We start from the raw sequence: 19,176 nt of genomic DNA, 5'->3' as shown, positions 1-19,176 counted from the left end.
ATTTAGATACAAATTCATCGATCTTTTATTATTCTCTCCATTTATTTTTTGGTGTAAAATGATGTAAACATTGATGAAGCCACCACTCAGACCAGAATCTCGAATTCTGATATGACCTACACCTACCTGTGCGTGCCCACCATCCTCATTCCTTGGCCTTTCCCCACTTCAAAGCAACTACTATTTGCTTATTAGCCCAACCCTTATCTTGGGTCCCCCATTTACTATTTCATATCTTTGGTTCATTCATCCTTTTTGAAAAAATATGATTTTATCATATATCATACTTTATAAAATATTGGGGGGCTTATGCATATCTGATATTTTTGTGATGATTTATCCATATTAATGTGTGTAGTGGTATTTATTTATTTATTTACTGTGGCAAATCATTTCATCCTGTGATTGGGCTTATTTGCCCATAATTCTGTAGGTGAGCATTAGGATTGTTCTCAGGTTTTGCTAACCTTGAACCATACTACCATGTATATATTTGTGTACATCTTTTGGTGTACATGTACCAGAATTTGTTTAGGATAATAGGAAATACCTGGTTATAGGGTATATAAATGTTCAACTTAAACTTTCCAGACTGTTTTCCAAAGTAGCTGTGCCAATTTAAATGCACATGATCAATGTAATAAAGACCCAGTTGCTTCTATATTTTTGTGGTTTCAGTAGGCACAAAATGTCATTTGAGTGTGGTCTTGCTTTTGCTTTTTCTGATCACTAATGAGATTGCATATCTCTTTATATTTATTGGCAATTAGTGTTTCCTTTATTTCCATTAATGAAGAGACTGTAAATGTCTCATGGAAGTTGGGTGCCCATAGCGAGTTTTCCTTGAGGAGCCTGGAAGGTGCCTTCAGAGTTGCAGGTATGGTTCTCCCTGGGAGCCCGTTCTGCCTCTGCTGGGTTTCTTGCTCAGGATCAGGTGTTTGCAGAAGCTTCATTCCTGGGTAGGGTATGAGAGCCTACCTCTCACTACTGAATTTCCCAGTCGAGACTCTCACTTCCTCTGGGGATACAGGAGACAAGGAGGGGCAGCCAGAGCTGGACATATGTCAGAAGGCGGATGAGGCAGAAGCTGGGGTAGTGGCTACTGGCATTTCGGCAAGTGGTCCTCCTGGATCAGCCCTCCTGAATAAGACAGGAAAGGACAAGGGTTCTATGTCACTGAAGAGGGTCTTGCTGTGCTCGAGACCTGTAGAGGAAGCAGGGATCTGGGGCTGAAGCCTTTGTTCTTCTCAGACCCCTCCCCAGAGACCACATCATCAGTGTTCTCTCCATACCACCTCCCACTCTATCTCCCTCATAAATATCTTCTAGCCACTGCCCAGGTCAGAGCAGCCTGCATCTTTGTGCATCCTTAGACTAAGCTGGGAGAGGAGGAAGGTAAGATTGTAGGAATTGGGGTGCAGCTCTCAAGGACCCTCTGGATTCAATGTACCTTCGAAGTAGAGGAGACTCTACTTTGGGAGGGAACATCTTATGGCTTCTCCTTATAGTACCCCCTGTCATCCTGGAGTCCCACCCAGGGAGCCCAACCCTTATCTTGGGTCCCCCATTTACCTGGAAGGGAGGCTCCTCCCGAGGACATAGATGATGGAAAATATAGTCAAGGGAAGCAACTTCCAGACAAGCAGGAGGACGGTCCCAAAGAGAGAGCTGGATGCTATGGCACCTGGTGATGGGAAGATATCAGGATGAACCCCTCTTCCTATTCCCATCACTCAACCACCAGGCAGGTTCAGTCCACTCTGGACTCAGGTACCAAGATTACACCTTGGTCTTGGAGGGACTCACCTCACTCTCTGAGCCTCAGTTTCATAACCTTTAAAATGGGAATCATAGCGTGCTCTTTAGATCATTTTTGTATCAAATAAGAGCACCCAGCAAAGTACCTAATATGTGCTCAGTAATTGTATTATCTGAATGGATTTGGGGAGGTTGGGTGGGATTTGGTGAAAGATATGTGTTACGTTGGTGTTTCACAAGGATATCTGGTAAAAGGGATGTGTCATCAGGGTACAGCAGTGATTACTGCTGTTTGGAATCCACAGCGTATAAAGGTGGCTATATTTACTGTTTCATTTTAAATATGTAGAAACTGAGTTTCAGAAAGTGAAGTGACCTTCCCAAGATCACACATGACTAACATGGTAGAGCCAGCATTTGAACCTGGCCTGTCTGTCTCCAGGTTCAAATCTTTAGCTGCTTTGTTATTCCCCTACTCACCCAAACTTGTTTGCTGTTCTGTAAACTCGCTCAGCTGGAAGCTGGTCTGGACCAGTGTCTGGGCCTTGTACGACACTTGACAGGTGAACAGACTTTTGTCCTCTGAGATGCTGACCAGATTATGACTGTCTTGGCTGAATGTGCCATCTGGGTTCTTGGTGGGGGTCAAGTCTTCACAGGTCCTGAAGCATCCTTTCCTTTCCTGCCAGGTGATTTGCATGCTTTTGGGATAAAACCTCTGCACGTGGCAGGTGAGGATGGCCATCTGGAGGCTTGGGACATGGTGTGCTGATATATTTACTGTGGGAACAACTGAAACAACAGCCTTTCCTCCATTACTTATCCCTTCATGCAAAAGATGCTCAAGGAGCACCCATACCTTTCTAGGCATTGCTGTCAGTTCTTGGGATACAGCAGTGAACAAAGACAGTTAGGAGCTCCCTCTCTTGGTGGGGGGCAGGAAGGGAAGAGCAGTTACCTGACCCCCATATGGGTTATGAAATCCTGTAGGGACACCTGACCTGGTGTGGAGGTGGGCGGGTAGGGAAGGATTTTTGGAAAAGTGCAGATATATGAACGATGAATATGCATGAACTCTGTATGGCTGATTGCATTTTCCACAAATGACTACAACAGCCCACCAGGTCATCCAGAACCTCACCACTCCTGATTGGCAGGGGAATACTTCTGCTCCCCTGGAACCTGGGCAGAATTTTGTGACAAGGAACAGAGTTCAGTGGAGGTGACATTGTATGATATCTCAGGATGGGTTATAAAAGTTGATGTGGCTTCTACCTGGGAATCCTGAGACATTCACCTTTGGAACACAGCCAGCAAGGTACAAGAAGCCCGAGCCAGCCCATGTGGAAAGACGATAAGGAGAGGTTCATGTCAAAAACCAAAGCCCCAAGCTCACAGCAGCACAAGTGGTCAGATGTGTGAGGAGTGATGGAGCCTTCATGTGATCCCAGCCTCTGAATCATCCAGCTGAAGTCCTAGATGTAATGGAGCAGAAAGCCATCACTACAGGCCCTGTCTGAATTTCCTAAACCACAGCATATGTCAGCAATTTTGAAGATTTGGAATAAGTTTAGAATATAGGAATAACTTTGGGATAAAGTATGCAGCCCTGGTAACTGGACCATTAGGCAAAGAGGCTGGAGGAGGGCAAGAGGAAGGTGGGCGGGCACTGAGGTTGGCTGTGTGTGGGAAAGTGCATCTCAAGCAAAGGGAAGGGCATCGGCAGTGGCCTTGAGGTGAAGCCTAGCACATTCCAAGGACAGAAAGGTGACCCTGGTGAGTAGGGGCAATGTAGATGAAATGAAGCCTAATTCATAGCCACTTTGAAGACTGTCTATACTTACTGCTGCTACAGGTACCCTGGGGGCCCATAATGACACCCTAAAGAGTAAATACAGAGATTGTTTCATACAATCAACTGCCATATCCTGAACCCTCATATGACTCTTTCCTAAAATTGCACAGTAAAGCCAGACCCCTCTCCTGCCTCCTGTTTCTCAATTCTCCCTTTCCATCTTTACCAAAAAAAAAAAAAAAAAAAAAAAAAGCTTTTCTCCCATGTATCCTGAAACTACCTACGGTGCATTGCACGTGATATAAAGACGTTGGGACACAAAAATAAAAGGACAGTTCAAAATTCTCTGTCCAGAAAGCCTGCTGTACTCAAAGCATCACAAGCTCTTCCATCTCCCACTGAACCGCCTTTCTGATATAACTTTGTTATTCTAATAATTATGTTACAATAATTTACCATATATCTAGATTGTTTTGATCAATTATGCACTTTAATCCAAAATATTTTTTAAACAGTTAGACCCTTAGTTCCTAAGGAAAAATCAAATAAATTTAATTTATAGACTTTTTTGGGTGGTTCTCTGTGTTCACATAGTTCTCTATGATATGTTAATGTTCTGGTCCATAAAAGAATTTCACATATAAAATATGCTATCCTAAGATAAAGTTCTCCATAGGAATTAGAATGGAAATGCGAATTTAGGAAGAAAAAGGATTGATAAAAATTCTGGTTATGAAGGATGACTTTGTCTTGTTTGTCGAAGTGGGTGATGGTGGAAATCAAATCACTATGATGTTATTTTTCCATGGAATATTTCCAGAGTGATGTAACATTTGTGATACCCCAGGAGTTATGTCCCAAGTGACTATTTAAGCACATGTAGAGCAAGTTGAGATGCAAAGTCTGACGTTACAGTAATAGGTTTGTCTTTATGAGGTCACAGCAAGAAAGGTGGGGGCATAGCATTTCCTGCACTGTTCTCTCCCTTGGAGCCAGGGTGGGTTTCAAAGGTGGTGTACTGGCAGCAAAGCAGTGGAGACATGGCGGTCTGGACAAGGGTTTAGGAGTCCATGCGGAGGGTCCAAGTGGGAGAAACTTCCTTGCTGTGGCCTAGGAGCCCTGTGTGGTCTGGTCCCCGTCCTGCCTTCCCGGTCATGTCCTTTATCATGCACTTCTTTTCTCACTAAGATCCACCACTTGTGGGATCCCCTCTGCTCCTCAAGTGTGTCTTATGCTTCACCCCACTGCACCACAGTGTCTTGCACATTCCGTTTCCTCTACCTGGAAGGCTCTGCTCTGCTTGGCTGACTCTTTTTCATCTTTCATGACTTGGCTTCATCATCACTTCTTCAAAAAGGCATTTTCTTGTCAACTAGATGTCTGCTGTTTTCATCTATTTCAGTACCCTGTTCTTTTCTATCCTAGAAAATGTCACAAGTCATTACTTCTTGTTTGATGGGACTCACAGGACTGTGAACTCAGTGAGGAAAAATCAGGTCTGTTCTGTTTATCATGGAAGCCCCAGTTCCTAGAATAACGCCACCACACAGCACATAATCAATTAATACTTGTTAATGAATGAATGAATGAACTCCTACCTCCCAAATACAATGGAGGGAAGAAAGCTCCGAAAGAAAAGGTCTTGATCATGGCATTAAAGGAAATAGGATGGTCACATAAGATGGGTGAACTTGTACCCACCTCATGTGGGTTTTGGCGAAGAATGAATAGGAAGATTCAGGTGAGGTGTTCCAAACGGGGAATAGGTAGAGGTCACTTAGGTTTGGCCATGTGGGTGTGTAGGTGGGGTCCTTACCTTGAAGGAATGTGGAGATATTCAGATGGCCACTGAGGGGGTGCTGCAATTCACTGTGAACCACTTGGCAGGTGACCCGGGAGTAGAGCGAGGTCAAGGCAAGGGTCACCAGGATGTTGCTGATGATGGTGTAGGAGAAAGCTTCTCCAGGTGGGAGGATGCGGCTCTGATGGGCTGGAAGCTCCATGCCATTTTCAAACCATTTGAGAGATATATTTTGGGGAAAGAAGCCAGCTGCTACACAGGTGAGATTCACTGTCTGGCCAGGGCGGGCTGGGTTGGAGGAGGCAGAAATCTTTGGAAGAGATGGCTTAGCTTTGATCAAGGCAAGATGGAGAGAGAAGGGAGAGAATGGAAGATGACAAGTTATTTTCTACGGCAAAACCAGCCCTTATGGTTCATCCAACAAGAACTCTCCCCACTGCATCTCAGGTTCAGTTCTCATATTCATTTTTTATTATGACTCTTTTTTTTGTGTGTGTCTTTTCGCCTTTTCTAGGGCCGCTCCCGCGGCACATGGAGGTTCCCAGGCTAGGGGTCGAATCGGAGCTGTAGCTGCTGGCCTATGCCAGAGCCACAGCAACACGGGATCCGAGCCGCATCTGCAACCTACACCACAGCTCATGGCAACACCGGATCCTTAACCTACTGAGCGAGGCCAGCAATCCAACCCACAACCTCGTGGTTCCCAGTCGGATTCCTTAACCACTGAGTCACGACGGGAACTCCTATTATGACTCTTCTTATCATAACAGTTTGTCTGCTGGTCTCACTAACTTGCTTCTCAACCTTTGCATCTACAGTGAAGTACCAGGCTGTGGTGATCATGCGAGCATGCAGATTCAACCATGTCATTCCTTTTCCCTCCCCTTTCTTTTCTTCCCCAAAGTACATTGTGTAAAAAGTCATCTAAGGTGTGTAGTGGAAAGTACCAGAGTCGTAACTTGCTTTTCTTGCAAAAATTAGAGGTCAACTACTTTTAAACTACTTTAGTTGATTATTTGGACATTTCTCTCTGTGTTGCTAGGTAACCTGCTTATATTATTATTTATCTCTCAGTGTTATGTATCATGAATAGACCTACTATGGGAGATAGTGAGTTAGCTCTCTTACATCTGCCTCCATCTGCCATTCACTCTTCCATTCACATCCTTCTAGCATGGATGCATCCAACTCTGATTTTATTAGGACTCAGCACTTATATCATTATGGCCAAAGAAGCATTGTTCACAACTGGGTCATATAAGAAGTCATGATTATATTTCCTTTCTTTTACAGCTTTTCGTTTTCCTGGAAATTAAGTTTCTCATTCTTTTCATTGGTTTAATTTTCTAGAAACCTACGAAAACTTCATTCCTCAAATCCTGCCAGATGGGTATAATTCTTCCCAGTATTTTTGAAAACACTATTACAGTGGACTTCAGTTTGGGGTACATGTATACCTGGAAATGCATAAAAAACTTTGCAGGGGCTGTATAGGCTTGTATTAAAAAAACTCGTTGTTTATCACCATAATTTGTAAAAACATAAAAATAGGAAGTACTCATCATTGAGACTTTAACAGTTAGCCAATCTTGTTTCATCTTTACTGCCCTACCGTCTGTTGGATTATCTTAAAGACACTGCTAATCATTTCACTCACAATTACCTCAACATGTATATCTAAGAGTTAAGAATTCTTTTTTTTTTTGGTCTTTTTGCTATTTCTTGGGCCGCTCCCGCGGCATATGGAGGTTCCCAGGCTAGGGGTCGAATCGGAGCTATAGCCACCGGCCTACGCCAGAGCCACAGCAACGCGGGATCCGAGCCGCGTCTGCAACCTACACCACAGCTCACGGCAACGCCGGATCGTTAACCCACTGAGCAAGGGCAGGGACCGAACCCACAACCTCATGGTTCCTAGTCGGATACGTTAACCACTGCGCCACGATGGGAACTCCAGAATTCTTTTAAAGAAGGTAATAAAATGCCATTATCAAACTTAAAACTTCACAGTAATTCCCTAATGTCATCTAATATTTGTCAGCATTTAAACTTTCCTGTTTGTCTCCCAAATACCATTTTACAAACAGCTTCTTTGAATCAGGATGCAAATAAGATCCATATGTTACATTTTGTTATTATGTCTTTTAATATTTTTTTGAGCTAAAGGAGTTCCCCCACCCTCTTATTTTTAAGAATTATTTGCTGAAAACACCCAATCCGCAGGACAAAACCTGCAGAATTTCCCACATTCTGGCTTATGTTCCTGTGGTGTCATTTAACAAGATCCTTTCTCCCTGTATTGCCAGTAGATGGAGCTAGAGGATCTAGTTGATTAGAAGCAGGTTCATAATTTTGTCAAGAATCCTTCATATGTGGTTCTAACAACTTCTGTCTGCATTATGTTAAGAGGCATGTGATATAAGGCTGTCTCTCTTTTCATGGTGTTCAGATTGACTAGTGGCTTTGGGTGCCACCAACTCAATCCATCTATATAGAGTTCTCCACTAGCCCAATTTTTTCTTTTTTTTTCATACTCACATTGTCCCATCTTTGGAAGCCTCCTTTAAATTAGTTCCTGTGGAGTTCCCAGTAATGGCTCAGGGGTTAACAAACCCAACTAGTATCCATGTCGACGTGGGTTTGATCCCTGGCCTTGCTCAGTAGGTGAAGGATTTGGCATTGCTGTGAGCTGTGGTGTAGGTTGTAGATGCAGCTCAGATCCCGTGTTGCTGTGGCTGAGGCGTCAGCCAGCAGCTGTAGCTCTGTTTTGACCCCTAGCCTGGGAACTTCCATATGCTGAAGGTGCAGCCCTAAAAAGACAAAAAAAAAAAAATTCCTGATTCATTTTACATAACTTCAATTGACATTGCTTCCTTGCTTCTGTATAAAAAAATACTCCAAGCTCATTTTGCTTGGACATTTCCTGTTCAAGATCTGGAATCAGTCATTTCCCTATGGAGCCTTGGTTCTTTTTAGTGTTATTGCTATTTAGAGATTCTAATCTATGTACCAGTGGTGTTCATTAACTGGGTTGCTACTGGGTCATTTGATGGGCAGGGGGGTTAAGTTTGTTTGTTTGTTTGTTTTTGAGAAAGACAATTGAATGGATTAATGCTCATAGTTCTAATTAAATTTTAATAATGCAGTTTTTAAACTCTGTATCTGGTTCTCATACTGAAAATCCCAGTTTCTAAGGACATCAACACAGTTATTACTTATTTACTCCCCTAACCTTTTAAAATGTAATTATTTGGAGTTCCCGTTGTGGCCCAGTGGTTAATGAATCCGACTAGGAACCATGAGGTTGCGGGTTCAATCCCTGGTCTCGCTCAGTGGCTTAAAGGTCTGGCGTTGCCATGAGCTGTGGTGTAGGTCGCAGATGCGGCTCAGATCCCAAGTTGCTGTGGCTCTGGTGTAGGCTGGCAGCTACAGCTCCGATTAGACCCCTAGCCTGGGAATCTCCATATGCTGCGGGTGTGGCCCTAGAAAAGACAAAAAAAAAAGTATTTATAGATTAAAAGTTGAAGTATATATTATATATATGTACACACACACACACAATTTCTTTTTTAAATTTTTTCCCTTAGAGGTTATTACAAAATATTGAGTATAGTTCCTTGTGCTATAGAGTAGGTCCTTTTTGGTTATCTATTTTGTATGTATATGTTAATCTCAAACTCCTAATTTATCTCAGCCTTTCTCTCTTTCCCTCGTGGTAACCGTAAATTTGTTTTCTATGTCTGTGGTCCATTTTTGTTTTGTAAATAAGTACATTTGCATCTTTTTAAGATTCCACATGTAAATGATATCATGGTATATGTCTTTGTCTGGTTTACTTCACTTAGTATGATAATCTCTAGGTCCATTCATGTTACTGCAAATGGCAATATTTCATTCTTTTTTATGGCTAAGTAATATTCCATTGTAGATATGTTGTATATATTATATACATGCCACATCTTCTTTATCCATTCATCTGTCAATGGATATTTAAGTTGCTCCCAAATCTTGGCTATTATAAATAGTGCTGCAATGAACATTGGGATACATGCATCTTTTCTAATAATAGTTTTCTCTGAATATATGCCCAGGAGTGATCCCTACTTTTTGTTCTAAAGAAATTGATTGAAAATATGTATGGGTTTATTTCTGGAATCTTTGTGCTGTTCCATTGATCTTCTAGTCTATCTTGATGCCAGTAGTTTACTGTATGATTATGGTAGCTTCATAATAATTCTATGTTCATGAGGGATATTATCTAGTTTTAGTACCAGAATAATGTTGGCCCTAAAAATTTATTGGGAAGCATTACTTCCTCTTGAATTGTCTGGAATAATATATATAGAATTGTTAGTATTTCTTCCTTAAATGTTTAGTAGGATTCCTCAGTGCAGTCAGTGTGTGGTCTGGCCTACTGATTGTTTCTTTCTTTCTTTCTTTTTTTTTTTTTGTCTTTTTCTGCTATTTCTTGGGCCTCTCCTGCGGCATATGGAGGTTCCCAGGCTAGAGGTCTAATTGGAGCTGTAGCCACCGGCCTACACCAGAGCCACAGCAACTCGGGATCCGAGCCGGAGCCGCGTCTGCAACCTACACCACAGCTCACGGCAACACCGGATCGTTAACCCACTGAGCAAGGGCAGGGACCGAACCCGCAACCTCGTGGTTCCTAGTCGGATTCGTTAACCACTGCGCCACGACGGGAACTCCCTCTTTCTTTCTTTTTTTTTCCCCTAGGGCCACTCCTATGGCATATGGAGGTTCCCAGGCTAGGGGTCTAATCGGAGCTGTAGCTGCCAGCCTACACCAGGGCCACAGCAACGCGGGATCTGAGCCCCATCTGCAACTTACATCACAGTTCACGGCAACGCCGGATCCTTAACCCACTGAGCGAGGCCAGGGATCGAACCTGCAACTTCATGGTTCCTAGTCGGATTCGTTAACCATTGCGCCACAACAGGAACTCCTGATTGTTTCAATTGCTGTGTCTTTTAGTTCATTAATTTTTTTCTCAATGTCTTACCTCCAATTAATCCCAACTCATCTATTTTCTATCCTAATCATCTGTCTTTTCTGGTTGGTTTTCAAATGATTCATTTTTCTCATCATAAATTTTTCTCTCATATTTTCCTGCCTTTTTCTTGCCTGGTCATGTTTTATTGCATACCAGATGTTGTGAGTTCCACTTTGTTGGATATTGGATATTTTGTATTGTATTAAACGTGCTCAAAATTGTTTTGGGAATGGTTAAATTACCTGGAAACAGTTTGACATTTTCATACGTTGTATTTATGGTTTGTGGTGCTGAATCACAGCATTTTTTAGCGTACAGTTAATTCTTTTTTTCCTTTTATATTTATTTATTTATTTTAAGGCTGCACCTGCAGCATATGGAAGTCCCCAGGCTAGGGGGTCGAACCAGAGCTGTGTCTGCCAGCTTATGCCACAGTCACAACAATGCCAGATCTGAGCCACATCTGAGATTATGCCACAGCTTGCGACAATGCCGAATCCTTAACCCATTGAATCTGCATCCTCACGGACACTGTGTTGGGATCTTAACCCACTAAGCCACAACGAAACTCCTAGAGTTTATTCTTTTACCTCTACTGCAGCAGAACCCTTTGTATTCTCCCAGATACACCCAAATTATGAGATTTTCCCCTCAGGTTGATGAGAACAGCACTGTTCTTGGTCTTAGGTGGGCTCCAGAGTTCTTTCCCTCAAGGTCATGCTCAAGTACTTTGGATTTTGCTCTTTGTGTATCTCTCTCCCCTTTGGAGCTCCACTGAAAATTCCACCACCTTTCCCTCCTTGGATTTCTAGCTCCTTCTTATCAACTCGGGAGCTCTCCAGGCTCCATCTGAGTTCTCTCTTCCTGCACGGTGGTCTGCAAGCTTTCTCAGCGTGTAAGCTGGAGGCAGTTTTGGGTCTCACTTCATTTGTTCCTTATTTCCCAGAGATCACCCTTGTTTGTTACCTGGTAACCAACATCTTGTCAACCATTATTTCATATAGTTTGCCTAGATTTTTAGTGGGTAAGTAAATCCAGTCCCTATTACAGTTTTGGTGGAAGTTGACCTAATAATTTAATTTAATTAAAATTTGCTACCGTATATGTGCTTGTCCTTTCTCCTATATCTTCTTACTATCTTTGTTTGTATATATGAAAGTTTTTGATTTTTGTTTGTTGATTTTATAACTTGCTAAATTACTAAATTATCTTATAGATTGTAAAATTTAATGTTGATCTCTTTAAGTTTTCCAGGTGCCATAGAGTTTTTCCATTTTCTTTATAATTCATTTGCTTTTTATTGCTTTCTTCTTTTTAAAAGCATTGGCTTATGCTTTAATGCAATGTTAAATAATATTGGAAATGGTGAGTAAGAGTTTGTAAATGATTTACTATTCTAGCAATTTTATCTTTTTGAGATGTCCTTCTTAAAGCCCCCAGTCCTCTTGGTCTGGAATGACCCTATGGCCATTCCTATGCCTCCTGCACAGCTCCTATCTTGGGATCTCCAATCTCCTGTTCCTGCTTCCCATTCTTGCCTTTTTTTTTTTTCTTTTTACAGCCACACATATGGCATATGGAATTTCCCCGGCTAGGGGCCGAATTGGAGCTGTAGCTGCAGCCTATGCAATAGCCGCAGCAACAGTGGATCCGAGCCTCGTCTGTGACCTGTGCTGCAGCTTGCAGCAATGCTGTATCTTTAACCTACTGAACAAGGTCACAGGTTGAACCCACATTCTCATGGAGACCACATGGGGTTCTTAACCTGCTGAGCCACAACAGGAACTCCTTACCTTGTCATTGTTTAACTCCTCCTGGTAAAACAAAAAAGGTGAATGAAATGTAGTTCTAGGAACTTACAAACTTGACAAATTGGCTGCATGTAGAATTTTAGGTTGGAAATCAGATTCCCTAAGAATTTTGAAGGCAGTGCTCCTTACATTCTAGTGTTCAATTTTGTCCTTGGAAATTTCTTGCTGATCTCATTCAAATTGCTCACATATAATTTGCTTTCTTGAAAACCGTGTGATCCTCTCCTTGTCCCCAAATACTACCTGCCGTTATCTTTGTTTCTCCATGATCCTAAGATGCTAAACTTTTAAAGAGTCAAAAAGTCTATTGATGTATGTTGCTATGTTCCTATTAGAGTAAATTTTCAAACTAATTTTTCAATATCAAAAACATTATACTCATTTCTTTGTCAACCAACAGGCTTGAACCAATCGCTCTGCTTCCCAGGGTTTCCTTTAATGGATGGATAATATTCAGAGTTTTGCAGGGTTGGTCTTCAGCCATGATTCTATTAGTCAGGACCAAATCCAAGAATATGCAGGACTTATAGAAATCCAGAACAAAACTTAAGAAATATAAAAATTACATATTCTACATAAAAACATGATATTTAGGATTTCCCTGGTGGCCCAGCAGTTAAAGATCTGGAGTTAGCACTGCTGTAGCTTGAGTTCAACCCCTGGCCTAGGAACTTCCATTGTGCCATGGGCGTGGCCAAAAAAAGTGATTATAATTTTCTGCCTCAATAATTCTATTAGTCTTTGTTTCTGTGTAATATATGATTCCGTGCTGTTAAGAATATATTTTTAAGTCTGATTAGTTTTAAAATCCTGAAAACTGACAATATACAGTAATATAACATTTCTTATGTTACAGGTACTCTTCTAAGTACCTAACATTTATAAACACATTTAAATTTATAGTCCTCACAACAAATCCACAAAGTAAGTACAGTTTTTTTCCCCTCTCTTTCATTTATTTATTTATTTATTTTTTTTATTAAAAAATTTTTTACAGCCGCACCTGTGGCATATGGAAGTGCCTGGGCTAGGGGTTGAATCAGAGGTGCCGGTGAGGCCTATGTCACAGCCACAGCTTGTGGCAATGTGAGATCGTTAATCCACTGAGTAAGGCCAGGGATTGAACCCACATCCTCACGGAACTACACTGGGTTCTTAACCCACTGAGCCATGACCAAACTCCTTTCCCTATCTTTTAGAAGAGGATATTGAGGGACAGAGTATTTTAGCAAGTTAATGAAGTCACACAGCTTGTTAATGGCAGAACTAGAAGTTGAACCCAGGCTATTTGGACCTAGAGTCTATACTTTTATCTGCTTTGTTTATAAGTCTTTTTCGTGGCCTTCAAAACCTGCAACATTCTAAAGGGTTAGGATTGTACTGATGTGTCCCTGAGATTATGTTTACTCTTCTTTTTCCTGTGACTTCTCACTGTCCCCATCTTTTATCCTCAAACTTGACCCAAGGGCTAACAATGCAGGAACCTTGGGCTAAAAGACTGGAGGTTGTGATTGTTTTAAAACAGAGGTCTGCGATTTCAGAGATCTGGACTTACTACGCACAAACAGCCGGGTGCCTGGCCCAGACCTAAACTCCACGTCCGCAGGGCTCTCTCTCCGGAACTTCACACAGTAGTGGGTCCCGGCGTCTGCTGGGGTGATGTTCCGGATGCGGATGGAAAAGTCCTTGTTGTCTCTCCTTGTGGCATCTGAAGCATTTGTTACTCGGGGGGAGTGGCCCCGAGGATCTCCTTTGAAATCGTAGATTAGCTCCCGGGCTGGTCCTGTCCCCTTGAACCACTTGAAGGGCCCAATGGGGATCAGGGAGGTCGCAGTGCAGGGCAGAGTGGCCGTCTCTCCAGCTGCGACAGACACGGACCTCTCAGGCTGAAGCACCTGCAGCCCCTCCTCACCTGCTGCTCCTGGAGGGAAACACACAGCAGTTCCAAGTCTCATGCCTGGCCCAGGGGACTTCTCTTGAGCTTTGTTGAAACTGAGAACTTTAAAAAGACACCCAGAACTGGAGCCAAGGGGACGCCTCTGGCCTGGGGAAGCAGGCCGATGTGGGCACATAGCCTGACTCCAGCACTAACAAGCCTGAAGATTCTGAGAAGCCCCTTCCCTTTTATTTGGTTTCCTTTTCTATGAAGCATGATGGATCATTCCCGTTTTTCATGTCTGCTGTGAGTTTTAAATGAAGACACTGGCTTGTCAAGGACCCAGAGTGAATGTTGTAATGCCAGAAACAGTGAGATCATTTTTATGCGTTCATATTTGCATTAACTAAATCCCGGAGGGAATGAGTCAGAGCTTCTATAGAAGCTGGTGTGTGCCACGCATCACTCGAAACACTTGAATATATTAACTAATTTAATATAATTAGTTTCCTTAATTTTCACCATAATCCTGTTAGTAAAGAATTTTTCAACAAGACAACAGGGGCAAAGAGAAGTTACTAAACTTCTTCTTCTTCCTTTTTTTTTTTTTTGCTTTTTAGGGCTGCACCATGGCATAGGGAGGTTCCCAGGCTAGGGGTCAAATCAGAGCTATAGCTGCCGGCCTACTCCAGAGCCACAGCAATGCCATATCCGAGCCGCTTCTGCAAACTACACCACAGCTCACGGCAACACCAGATCCCTAACCCACTGAGAAAGACCAGGGATCAAACCTGCAACCTCATGGTTCCTAGTCAGATTTGTTACCACTGTGCCATGACGGGAACTCCTAAACTTCTTACTAAGCTTCTCTGTGTTTCTGCACAATGTCAAACATGTTATAAGTGATGGAACTTGAATTCAAACACTGGCGTATTGGTTTCAAAATATATCTATGCTTTTAACCACTTGTAGGTTGACCTCTCAACTAAGATGATAACACTGCTGGGAAGGGAGGGGTGTCTCACCAGCCTACCTGGGTCTGGGGTCATATCTAGGGAAATGAAAGTGAACAGGCAGGTATAATCCCCATATTAAGAATATAATCCTAAGAATCTGAGATTCTCGGAGACTTAACAGTCTAAAAAGTACCACGTGCCAGTTTTTTCTAATAGTTCTACGTTGCATTTGTAGTTGTGGTCTATCTATCTATCCATCCATTTATCTTCATCTCAGTTTAAGCAGCCCTGATTCCCAGGTTCTATGGTCGTTAGCAGGACAGAAGGCTCACTTGTCACATCTCCACCTCCTCCCTAGGATGGTACCCATTCCTTCAGGTAAAGCCATTGAGGATCATGGATCTTTCACAGGGTGTCAGGGATATGGGAGCTGAGGAGTGACTAGGAACCCCTGTCACTGAGAAATGCCTGGGTGGACTAAATCCTGTCTGGACCTGCACTGGAGAGAAGTAGATCTCTGTAAATAATAAGAATGCTGGGGGAGGGAGTTCCTGTCGTGGCTCAGTGGAAATGGATCTGACTGGCATCCATGAGGGTGGAGGTTCAATCCCTGGCCTCGCTCATTGGGTTAAGGATCTGGCTTTGCCATGAGCTGTGGTATAAGTCGCAGACATGGCTTGGATCTGGTGTTGCTGTGGCTGTGGTGTACCTCCATAGGTGACAGGTGAGGCCCTTAAAAAAAAAAAAAAAAGAATTCTGGGGGAAATTGTTTAGGACATCCTTGTTGTAAAGGAGAACATTTAGAAAAATATTTTGAAGAGAAAGAGACAGAAAAGAAAGAGGCCTTGGAACAGAGATCCATTGGCCTCGCTGCAGGTGGGGGGATGGTACCATTGCCAAACTCAGGTAAGCATCCTTGCACAGGGGTATCTGAGGGCTGGTGCTCAAGGCATGGTGCTCACCTGTGAGTCCCAGCAGCAGAGGCAGCATCACGGACGGCAGAGGCAGGTTGGACGGGGAGGCAGGGACAGGCATCTTGGCTCCTGGAACCTGCTCTTTCTGAATGTTGTCCTAGAGAGCCTGGAAACTCTGTGCTCCGCGGTGAAGCTTCCGTCTCCCTAATATAAGAGGAAGTGACTATGATGGGTGGCAAGGGCTGTGGGATTTTGGCAGTTCCTGCTTCTAGATCATGAAAGAGGAATCAGACACAAAGTAAGAGATTACGGCTCTAAGGGTTTCACAGTCTTGTGGGAGAGTTCAACAGCTGTGCTCGGTGAACTGCACAGCTGCTCAGAAGGAGAGCCCCTGGGAATGAGGCCTCAAGGGAGGGGGGCCCTATTCTTCCCACTTCAGAGATGTCACTGATAAAATTGAGCCACATCTAATGGGAACCCTTGGCTTTGAGAGTGCACTGCAGGGGCTGCGGCTTTGGGTGAGGTTGTGGCTTTAGATCTCTGGAGAGGAAGCACGGCTGTTGTTGTTTTAGAGGATGGAGGAGGGCTGTGAGGGATGGGGAGGGGCCTCAGCAGGTTCATCTGCAGGGAAAACATTACAACCAGATCACGGCCGGGAGGGGAAGGGGAACCTCTTTTGTTTGCCTTGGTCTGGGGCCAGCTCTGGTCAGAAGGAGGGGTTGATCAAGGAAAATTCTTACATCTAGAAAGCGCCTCATCTTTTCTTCTGAGCAGCAACAGTTTGTGTACAAGATTGTGTTCAGAGCCTCTTATCTGTGAGCTACTCCCTTCTATGGGATCCATGCCAGACACTGCTTTCTATGGCTCAGTTACTCTGCTGTCGTCCTTCCAGTAAATGAGTGTATGTTGCTAAGAAGAAGGGGAAGAACAAGAGAGGGAGTCAGAGATAGGATTAGATAGTTCCTTTTAAAAAAATGTATTATATATATAATATATATATATATTTTGCTGTGGTGTCCAGTGGCTTGATGTGTGATCTTAGTTCCCAGACCAGGAATTGACCCCAGGGTGCAGTGGTAAAAGTGCTGAGATTAGAGTGTTTTGTCATATGACAAATTCTCTCTTCCCTTGAGAACTTATTCTATTTCCCTCACCTAAGAAAGTTTCCCTGGGGGGACTTTAGATGAAGAACTGGCCAGTGTGGTACCTTTATATCCATCATTCCAACGACCCTCTCTTTTCAAGAATGAAAGATTGCATTGTCCAGAGCTGACTGCAGCAATATTCCCCTCCCCTCATGCTGTTTGACAGTCTTTCCATGGAGAAGTAGGTAAATATCCAGCCCTGCCCCCCCATCCCCATGAATCTGGGCAGGCTTATGATGACAACACAGGTGATATGATGTGACTTCTGAGGCTTGACCATAGAACATCCCTGTCCTACTTTGATACCTTGGGACACTTATTTTTGGAATCTTGCCACCATGCTATGATGAAGTTCAAACTAGCACATACACAAACTGCCTGACAAGGACACATATAGGAGTTTTGGCTGAAAGCCCTGCTAAGGTTCCTGTCAATAGTCAATTCAATCATTACAAGTATGAATGAAGAAACTTTCAGATGATTCCAGCCCCCATTGTCATCCCTAACTGAGTCTTTCCAACTGAGGCCCCAGACAACAGACAGTAGAGAAAGGCCATTCTTGTGCCCTGTCTGAATTCCAGACCCCACAGTTCCATTGATCCTCATGAAGTGGTTGTTTATTGATCTTAGATTTTGGGGTGTTTTGTTATGCAGTAGTAGTAATTAGAATGTCACCTATGACAAACTTGCTCTCCAATCCACTCCTTAGAGCCTATTACCTTCACTGTGTTTGGTGCTCCCTGCCAGCAGGGACCGGCATAACTGCTTTACATCTAAAACAGTAACCTAAGTCCTGAACGAAGCATAGAGTCATTCACTCCGTAAGTCTTTTTTAAGTATCTGGCTGGTTCCAACCAGTGTTCTAGACAAGGGGCTATAACAGTGAAAGAAAAAGCCAATCTTTTTGTTTCCAAGGAGCTAACATACATGCGAATGAGGCCATTGAATAATCAAGTACATACATAGAATGTCCAATGGTGAAATTGCTATGAGAGGCATATGTCAGTATAAAGGGGATGGGAAAGCTAGCCTGGGGGGCAGGGGAGGTCCTAGAGTCTTGAAAATAATATGATATTTGGATAAAAGCTTGAGAGAAGTGAAGGAGTGAGCTCCGCAGAGAATGGGAGAAGATCATTCGGGGAAGAGACGCAGCGAAGGTCAAGGACCCACTGTGGCTGGAGCCCAGCTTTTAAGTGGCAAAGTGGCAGGAGATGAAATCAGAGAGGTTAGGGCAGCTAGAATAGGGGCTCATAGGTCACCATAGACTCCTTTTGGCTTGACTATGAGGTAGGGAGGCATTGGAGGGCACATTGTCTGAAAAGTGATGGGATCCCTCAGGCTTTGAGGAACGTAGCCTGAGGTGTGCAAGGATGGAAGCAGGGAGACCAGAGTTAGGAAATGATTGCAATCATCCAGGTGAGTGATAACAGGGACTTAGAACAAGATGGTAGCCTTGGAGATGGTGGGAAGTGATCAGATTCTGGGTCTATTTTGTATGTAAGATGTAGAGGAGGACTTGGATGTGGAGTATGAGGGAAAAGAGGACCAAGGATCATTCCAAGATTTGGGCACATGTAGTAGATCATCTTATGATGGCTCCCAATGATACTGGAATTCACATCCTTGTGCAACCTCTTTCTCCTGAGGGTGGATTACTCCTAGTGACTCAGCTCCAGGTGAATAGAATATAGCAGCAGTGCTGGGAAGTCATTTCTGTAATGAAGTCACAATAAACCTATGACTGCTGTCTTGCTCTTGCTCTCACCCTCTCATTACTCTGAGGAAAATCAGTTGCCATGGTGTGTGGTGTCCAGGGAGAGATCCATGAGACAGGAACTAACGTCCTATGTCATGGCTAGCAAGGCTCCAAGTCCTGTTACTGGCCATGCAGGGGACCTTGGAAGCAGATCCTGTTACCAGCCATGGAGGGGACCTTGGAAGCATTTCCCCAGCCCGTAGGGAAGGCTTGAGTAGATAGCAGCTTTAGTTGACATGATAACCACAGTGATGAGGCTACAAGCCAGTGGACCCAGTTAACTCACACTCAGATACCTGACCCAGATAACCTGTGAGAAAATATTTGTTGACTTAAGCCACTAAGTTGTGGGG

The 19,176-nt window shown here is 43.3% G+C and overlaps 1 protein-coding gene across 6 annotated transcripts; it reads right to left on the bottom strand.

Moving 5' to 3' along the window:
* Positions 1 to 755: 755 nt before the first annotated feature.
* LOC100739707 (signal-regulatory protein beta-1) lies at positions 756 to 16,143 on the bottom strand. 6 transcript variants are annotated; one of them, XR_014832126.1, is made up of 6 exons: positions 15,971 to 16,143; positions 13,732 to 14,097; positions 5,370 to 5,684; positions 2,239 to 3,233; positions 1,573 to 1,684; positions 756 to 1,140 (listed from the first exon to the last, which is right to left on the bottom strand). XR_014832126.1 is itself a non-coding variant. In XM_013985186.3 (6 exons), the coding sequence occupies exons 1-6, from the start codon at positions 16,041 to 16,043 to the stop codon at positions 1,174 to 1,176; spliced, it is 1,209 nt and encodes a 402-aa protein (XP_013840640.1). In that variant the 5' UTR covers positions 16,044 to 16,143; the 3' UTR covers positions 756 to 1,173. The 6 variants fall into 6 exon arrangements, 5 of the variants coding, with proteins under 5 accessions (XP_013840640.1, XP_003483969.1, XP_084859606.1 ...); XM_013985186.3 differs by having other exon boundaries at positions 756 to 1,204; positions 2,239 to 2,550; XM_003483921.5 differs by having other exon boundaries at positions 2,239 to 2,550.
* Between the last annotated feature and the right edge of the window lie 3,033 nt (positions 16,144 to 19,176).

The sequence above is a fragment of the Sus scrofa genome, chromosome 17 (assembly GCF_054392235.1).
Source record: "Sus scrofa isolate SSC_HxYL_T2T_F1_AM1 chromosome 17, Sscrofa_HxYL_maternal_Yorkshire_Landrace_v2.0, whole genome shotgun sequence".
NCBI classification, from domain to species: domain Eukaryota; kingdom Metazoa; phylum Chordata; class Mammalia; order Artiodactyla; family Suidae; genus Sus; species Sus scrofa.
This window is presented reverse-complemented; position numbering and strand designations above follow the sequence as displayed.